This window comes from Lactuca virosa, chromosome 4 (assembly GCF_052849685.1).
Source record: "Lactuca virosa cultivar CGN04683 chromosome 4, Lactuca_virosa_CGN04683_v6, whole genome shotgun sequence".
NCBI classification, from domain to species: Eukaryota; Viridiplantae; Streptophyta; class Magnoliopsida; order Asterales; family Asteraceae; genus Lactuca; species Lactuca virosa.
Window position 1 is genome coordinate 233352017 of NC_136429.1, and position 8623 is coordinate 233360639.

General features: G+C 32.6%; 1 protein-coding gene across 1 annotated transcript; it reads right to left on the bottom strand.

Annotated features, from left to right (window-relative positions):
- Nucleotides 1-6679: 6679 nt before the first annotated feature.
- On the bottom strand, nucleotides 6680-8411 carry LOC145108074 (auxin-responsive protein IAA27-like). The gene is made up of 5 exons (XM_079045065.1): nucleotides 7793-8411; nucleotides 7448-7689; nucleotides 7197-7338; nucleotides 7049-7110; nucleotides 6680-6942 (listed from the first exon to the last, which is right to left on the bottom strand). Exons 1-5 carry the CDS (start codon nucleotides 8239-8241, stop codon nucleotides 6905-6907), a joined length of 933 nt encoding a protein of 310 aa, XP_078901191.1. The 5' UTR covers nucleotides 8242-8411; the 3' UTR covers nucleotides 6680-6904.
- Between the last annotated feature and the right edge of the window lie 212 nt (nucleotides 8412-8623).

Genomic DNA, 8623 nt, shown 5'->3' on the forward strand with positions numbered 1-8623 from the left:
ACAGAGGTTTCATTGGTTGATGCAATTTTGTCTTTACAGTTGATATCAAGATAACGAAATTGGTAAGAAATCTCATATTCAGTATTCAGTTAACTTATTGTAATAATGAAGAAAAAAGAATAATTTTGTTTCTTTCTGTTTCTAGGCTTAGTGGGATAATGGATTTAAGAGGAGAAAATTAAGAAATTAACATTTTTTTCTACATGACTCCTAAAACTCCAAAAACATCACCGTTTATAAAGGTATGTTTTTTGTTATTCGTTCATGCTTTGCCTACTTGCAATTAACATGTTTGGTAAACTGCCTCAATGAGACATAGGATTTGTTTTCTGAGAAGTCATGGCTTAGTTTGAGTTTAAATTTTTTTCATTTTCAGATGATCAAGAAAGCTTACCAATGAGTATGAAGCATCCATTTGGTAGACACACAAAGACCCGTATTGGTTAGGAACAATGAAAGAAGTGGTTAATCTCCTTTTCATGAGAAAAAAATAACCCCTCATTATAGGTATGTAAATAATTTTTATTTATTTATTTATTTATTTATTTTATAATTATTTTCATATCTTTATCTCACTCTTGAATTTATAAAATTCTGCAGCTTGGAGCTTTCTTAGGTGTGACACTTTTAGTTGAAACAAATCTCATAACACAAATTAAAGTTGATATTAGACCTTTTACTACACAGGCATCCCTTTATTTTTACCGTTTTACCCTTTTACCCTCTTTACCCGAACGATGGCTCACCTCCTCCATTTCTCACACACTTATCTGATGTTTTGGTGGTTACAGGTCTCCAACCATCTGTCTCTATTGTACAAACATGCAGAAACAGGAGGCAAGCACTACAAAGTTACTGACGTTTTCTGAAAATACAGGTTGGTTTTAGCGATTTTAATGGGTTCTTTTCGGTTTTGGTGGTTGATTATCACGTATTCACCTTATTCCTGATGGATTGTAGGCGGTTAAAAAAAATAAATTCTTGCATTTTTAGGACCATATTGCCCCTGCACACTTTTTATATTAATAAAACCAACTTTTTACAGTTTCAGGACCACATTACCCCTGCACATGGGAAGCATTTGACAAGGGAGATGATATCCACATGGAAGAGGCATCTGAGAAGAGGTAGAGAGTCCATTCTTTTTCTATTATACCATTCTACTAAATAAAACTCAATTGAGAAACTATGTTCAAGTTTAAAAAATAAACTATTTGGATCCCAGTTGCACAATTACTTTACGGGACCTTTTTCGACAACGGAGAAATTTGGCTGTAAAGCTATTTGGACACGTTTTGACAGTTAGCCTTTTAATGTAGGGTTACCGAGTTATTCGAAAGGTAAAGTTTAGTATGTGGGAATCACATAAGGAATGGAATAGTGCATTCCGTTTCCATTGGTTGCTTCTGTGGTGGAATGTTGTTTTGATTAGGCAAAAGTTTATATAAAATGATTTTACGGAATTCCATCACACTGCCTATTATGTTAAAAAAACTACCCCACAACACTGTTCAAAATATAAACAAATAGTTCATGAAAGAATATTTATAGAGAATAAACCGAAAAAAAATCTCACATCCAACCCCGCAACGCAGGATCACTCACCTAGTTGAAATTAAAGTCTTCATTTCTCTTTTAAATTTAAATAAATAAACAAAGAAAATAATTGGGTTTCAGTTTAGAAATTTAAAAGGAAGTTGGATTGATTAAAGTGATATCTATTTATTATTATATTTATTATATTTGTTATGTTTAAATATTATATAGAATTTAATAAAATGAAAAAAAAATCATAAAATGATATGTGAAAAAATTTAATTTAGAATAACTATAAAATGACATGTAACAAAATAAATAAAAGCGTGACAGTTAACATGGGACAAAATGATTTTTATTTATTAGAATACATTGAAACAGTGTATTTTTTATTAGATGTGTTTGTTCATTGTTTATGTTGGTTTTGTGACTTTTGTGATTTAAATGTTGGTATGGTTGAAATGGGAAAGTTATTCGGAGAGATTTGGTGTAATATGGCATCACACGTCTAATTACATTCCATTATATCATGTTTGTTATGTTTTGGAGGAAAGAAATGAATGTTTTTCCCAAAAAAGTTATGTTTTGGGGGATGGAGTGAGTTAGGGAAAAAAGTGTATTTTATGTGTAAATGGTATTATAAATAACATTCACTATGTAGCATTGAACTTTTTAGTTATATAGATAACAATTTAAACTAAAAGTTTATTGAAACCCAAATAAATTATAATAAAATAATATTTTCTAATTAATTTTGTTGAAATAATGGAAATCTTTTCAACCGGATTGTTTAATAAAAAAAATGTATTAGATCATAGAGAAAACTGCAAATCAGGGTTTTGAATGTTGAATTTTTAGGTTTATTATTATTATTATTATTGTGTTTTAGACGTTTGGATGTAGTTTACAAATCTTTATAAAACGAAAGAATAGTCATAAACAATCTAGTCATCTCTCCATAAATTCGACTAATATAATTCAATACATATCGATGCAAGGTAAACGGACAACAAGCTACGCCGCTAGCCATTTCTAGATGACAAAACTAATTCTTTTGAAAACAACATCTGTGGATCTAGGAGATATGACCTTAGAATGCATGACCTGTTGGACTCTGTTGAGGAGCTCCACCGCCTCTGGTGTGAGAAAACCAAATGTATCAAATGCAAAAGGTACAAACATATATTGATTTTCTATACATGCATTCTCGTACTTTGCCACTTTGCACGCAGACTTTCAAAGCGGCATGCCTTGCTGTGAAACATCTGCTCCTCAAACAAATGAGAGGAGAGACCCCAGTAAGATTCACACATGCATGCTTCCCTCCTACCCATCCAAAGACCAAAATGTCAGCTGGTCTAAGTGTGGACCTTCCATCCTGCGGGTCCGGTAAAAAGTTCACTGGCGCTTCTTTTTTCGCAGAAATACAAGCACGCCGACAAACATCAAAGAGAACATCCCTAACCACATTATGTCTGTATTTGAAACCAGGGAGCTCTCTACAATGAACCGCATGTTCCCCAAAGGTATCCAAACATGCATTGCGGCAAACTGGACATATCTCGTCAATTGAGAATAGAAAAATCATGAGGAGGTAACGAAGGATAGTTCGGTACTCCACAGGAGACATATGCTGGCCAAGGCCATCAATATGGATAGTTACCAGGAAATCCTGAGCATGAGGTGCCTGCAGACACTCAAAGACTGTTTTCTGTCTAAGAGTCATGTCGAAGTCGACTTCCATATCTTTGACGATTTTGCTAAAAAGGGCACACACCAATGCTTTTTGGGACTTAGGGGGGCGGTGTCCTTATTAGTGAAGCCACTACAGTCGAATTCCAGAATCGATTTTCCCAAAGGTTTAACATTTAGGTGTTTTGTAAAATCATCTAATTTTAATATAAAAATTATTTGTGTAATCATCATGATTGAAGCAAATAAAAGAGTATGTGAAATACCTTCGATTAGACCATGATATCGTATCAAATTAATTTTATGATTAGGAAGAAAAAAGTGAGCTTGAAGATCATGAGTTTGAACTAAAACGAGAGGATACATGAAAGTGAGATAGATGAGGGTGAGGAATTAGGGATCTTCATGGATGAGTATAAAAGATTAAGGGAGAAATGAGATGTAAAATGACTGAAATACTCTCCCATTAAGGACATCGTGGGATGAGTTAATAGACGTGAGATAATGAAGGTTATCTCTAATAACCAAACCAAAATGAAACCTGTTGAAAAAGACCAAACTTACAATTTTAAAACTATAAGGACAAAAGCCATAAAAATGGAAAACCATAGGGACCAAATTTGCAGTCTTCTCTAGATTATATTGTAATTTTTCATTTCATTCCAAAATGGAATACTAGAAAAACACCTTATTATAGTAAAAGAATTAAAATTAACAAAATGAAAAGATCATATTCAAACGGTAGATTTTATCAGTCATTTTTTTGTTACGATGGAATGAGCAATTTTATTTCTTTCTCAATTCCATCGTATCAAATACCACCTAAAAAATCTCTTTTGTTAGTCATGTCGCAAAGTTTAATCACTTAATTGTCCATTCCATTCCATTAACAAAACACCTATTTTTGTTCATTCCGTTGGAAAGAAAAATTCCATTGCTTTCTCAATCTCATCATTATACCAAACACTACATCAAGGAGTTGCTTTTCATGGGTCCGTTTACTTACACAAAGCTTAAACTTTGTGTGGTTCATGTAGAGCACATGATTTGCATGGATTAAAAATACCCAGTAACTGAACAAAAAGAGACACGATTTTCCAAAATTTGCCACAATAAAGTGAAGGTCAATTTCTTGCAAAGTGTCATCGTTGCATGCATTTTGAACACAAAAAGGGCATTGAACATGGTACACTGGGGCAAGTAGGCCATTATAATTAAGACAAAAATCGTTTAAAAGATTGGAAATATCATAAAGAGAAGTGAGCTGGAGACAAAAGCCATTTACATAAGAAATGTCAAGTGGTTCAATACAAACCAAACTGGATGTTTCCTTCCAGTTACGAGTTTTGTTTATTAAAAAGATTGAAAATACAATAAAACTACAACTCAAAAATATCCAAGCACATATATCAATTGTTCGAGGAGATTGAAAAGCTTTTATGTATATATGTTATCACATGCCTCTTTGTTGCTAGATTCGGATCTTGTGTTAGTTTTTTTTTTTTTTTTTTTTTTTTTTTTTTTGTTCTTGCACTTCTCCATCGACCTTGGATCTGTTATCCAATCAACAACAAACATAAAGTAAAAAACTTTAGGATTTTAACATGTACAAAGCAGGAAATCAATTCCATGTTGAAATCAAAACTCTAACGCAAAGCCCACGTAGTACATACCAAATCTGATTGCTTCTTAGATTTTCAAAATCCTTAATTAACCTTTTGCATGAATCTATGAATTCATCATACAAAACAAACAACACGATAAGCTTCTTAACACAAATCCCATATCGTATTGCTTTTAAACGTTTTAGATTTTACAATAAAATTCACTCTCAAGGAACATCACCAACAAGGATCCAATCACTATCCTTATCTTGGTATGTTAACACACATTCACACCCAAGAAGAAGATCCTATAGGTTACTTTCACTAAGCCTATATATGGACCTCTAAGTAAATATAATATCTAATTTTAACTCCATTTTATAGATTAATTTAATTAGAATTGAGTTTATATTAATATAATTAAAAATATACTATATAATAAAAACTTATCAAAACCCATAATATTTCTAGTTATTAAAGAAAATAATTTAAATAAAAACAATGAAAAGTTTATAAAATAGTTTTATTAAAATTATATGAGTGAGAATAGTTTAAAGATATCTACAAATATACCATCCCAAAACGAAAGAAACGATTTTTCGTTCACACCAATAAACAAATTTTATGAACACAACATTTCCATAATAGCATATTTGTGGAATCCATACTTGATCAAACAAGATATGATCGAACATGTGTTTCAAATCCTATTGTTAAAGATGGAAGATTTGGGTTGTTTTATGGGCTTGGGTTATAAAGACTTGAGACTTGTGTATTTAATGGGTATATACTCAAATGGTGTATGTTCAAATATCTCCAAAAGAAATGTAGGTAAGATTAGTGTTATTTATTAGATGTGTTTTTTCATGTCCATGTTAGGTTTTTGCCTTGTGTGATTTGAATGATGGTCTGCTTAAATTCGGAAAGTAGTTGGTCAAGATTTGGACAAAAGTAGGAATGGAACAAAAAGGGTAAAGGAATGATTTATTACTTTGGTATGTAGGAGAATGAATTGTTCTATGAAATTTTACATTATATTGAATGTAATATATGATTTATTCTATCTATTCTATTGATTATAATTGAAATTGTATCTATAAACAATAAAAAATATAGCACAATAAACTCTTTATTAAAGCCCAAATAAGTCATAACAAAATGATGTCTTTTTTTTTTTTTGTAGTGATTTAAAAAAATATTGTAAATTGATTAGAATAATCAAAAATTTTATTAAATTTTTTTGTTGAAAATAATATATAAAAATAAAAACATAAAGAAATGAAAATCAATAAAATAAAAAGAAATGTGTTCGTTTTAGAATTGTTCACCCCATTTAATAAAATAAGCAATTTTTTTTTCTAATTACCATGGAATAACTAACCCATTCCATTCCTTTCTTAATTTAATCATACCAAATATGAGAGGGATCGATTTCACTCCGAGAACAAAACAAATAGGGTTTTTCATTACGATCGAACAAATCATTCGACTCAATTCTTGATTCCGGCGTATGAAACACTACATAATAAAGAGATCCATTCCATTCCGTTAGATACGGAATGAACAATTCCATCGATTCAATCATACCAAACACTACCTAAATAATTTATCTAGTGGGACACGTTTGCTTCTAAAGAAACCTACCCACTTTCTCTCATTTCGCGATAATAAAGTGAATGTCATTTTCTCACAATGCGCCTTCGTTATATGCATTGAACGCGATCATTGCATGAATTGAACCCGAAACATAAGATTCTTTGAACATGATCAATTGGGGCAAGTAGGCCATTACTTTTGTGACAAAAAAAAATCATTTACAATAGAAAAACAACACAAAAAGAAGTGAGTTGAAGACAAAAGCCATTTACATAAGAAATGTCAAGTGGTACAACACACACCAAAGGACTGGATCCTTCCTTCCAGTTATGAGTTTTGCCTACTAAAAAGATTGAAAAATACAATAAAACTACAACTCAAAAATATCCAAGCACATATATTAACTCTTGGAGGTGATCCAAAAACCCTTTTCTCTTTCTTCCCTTCACATGTCTCTTTTAGATTTGCATCTCATGCTAGTTTTTATTCTTGCACTTATCCATCGACCTTGGAGCTATTATCAACACACAACCACAAACATAAAGTCAACAAAACTTAAAGATTTTTAACAACTGTTTAATGAGGTACACAACAGTCAGCTAGATGGGCCAGTAGCATACCTAATCCGATTGCTTCTGAGCCTTTCATGATCCTTAATCTTTTGCATGAATCTATGAACATCCTACAAAAGGAAGAAATCGATAAGTTTTTTTTTCCTTAAATTCGGGTTACCCATAAATGTTTTTAAGATTTTAGAATAGAACTCACTCCCAAGGAACATCACCAACAAGCATCCAATCACCATCCTTATCTTCATATGTTAACACACATTCAGACCCATGAAGAAGATCTTTTAGGTTACTTTCACTAAGCCCTTCTCTCCTTCGAAGTCCACCAGAGGTACATTGCCCTAATCAAACATATCATTCAAAAGTCATAACCATAAATACAAAACCCCATCAAGAAATATTTAAAATTGAAACATATTTAACAAGATCTTAAACTTAAACAAAGCATACCAAGAGTGAAGCAACTAAACATTTTCTCAAGAGCTTTTGAAAGTTCTGCATAGTTATGGTAAATCTTGAGATCAATCTTCCTCAGATATGGAGCGCCATCCATGCTCACCTTCACATAAAGACACCCTCCGCCACCGGAATTCCCTTCCGCCGCCGCTACATAACCGGCGTTTTTCGACATATTGGTGGCCATGGTGTTCTTCCGGAAAGATCTTATGGGTGGCCATCCTACCACCTGTGCCCTATTAAACATACAAATTAACACATATAGGGATAAGAACTTGAATTAAACCCTAATTCCGCAAATATGCGTTGCGATGATGAAAGGGGTTTTAGAAAACTTACTTAGCAGAAGGAGGAGCAACATTTCGACTGACATGTTCTTTCTTCTTTTCTTCAATAGGTTGAACATTAGAAGGTGAAATCGATTGTTGTACTTGATTTTTCTCTAAACCACCATTAATCCCACCTCTAGGAGAAAACAAAACAGAAGAACTTTTACCCAAATCAGCTTCAGAACCACCGTTCATAACCCATTTGCCGGGACCATCGATATTAACATCAGAAAATCCTCTTTTAGCTCCTGACATGAAGTTCTTAACATGAGCAAATTTGGTGGCGCTTTCTTCGGAATTTTTGGCAAAACCAGGCAACCCAAGTCGGAGCTCAGTGGCTTTGAGATTAAGAACATTGTTGGTTTCCGAATCGGAAGAGATATTGGAGGATTCAGAGCTTCTTTCCAAAGAAGAAGCATCTGATAAGCCTATGTAATCATGTTCCAGTGGCACAGACATCAATGAAAACGTTAGTCAAACTTAGAAGATTGAATGAACTTAAATTCACAAGAAGAAGAAGAAGAAGAAGAAGAAATGATGAATATAGAAATGGTGGTGTTGGTTGATTAGTGATAGAAAAAGGTAGAGAGGACTGAGGAACAGAGGAGAGTGTTTGTAGTTGTAGGTGTTGATGCAGAAGGGGAACCTTCTCTGGTGTTTCAATCTGAATTTATTTTCTGTTTTAATCCTGTCTAATGATGGGATTAATTTTTTAGTAATTAATTAAGTTAAAATGATCCATTAATTCCACTATCATTCGTGTAGGCATCTCTTTTTGGAAAAGAATCTAGAATACAGAAACAAGGAATATATATATGTTCTTTTTCTCTTCCTGAAATAC

Bases quoted from the DNA above. Each gene is read 5' to 3' on its own strand.
- LOC145108074 (XM_079045065.1), bottom strand. From the start codon at position 8,241: ATGTCTGTGCCACTGGAACATGATTACATAGGCTTATCAGATGCTTCT. The intron at 7,339-7,447 runs GTATGCTTTGTT...ATGTTTGATTAG, and splicing joins GTTTAGTTGCTTCACTCTTG to GGCAATGTACCTCTGGTGGA. The intron at 6,943-7,048 runs GTATGCTACTGG...TGTTGATAATAG, and splicing joins CTCAGAAGCAATCGGATTAG to CTCCAAGGTCGATGGATAAG.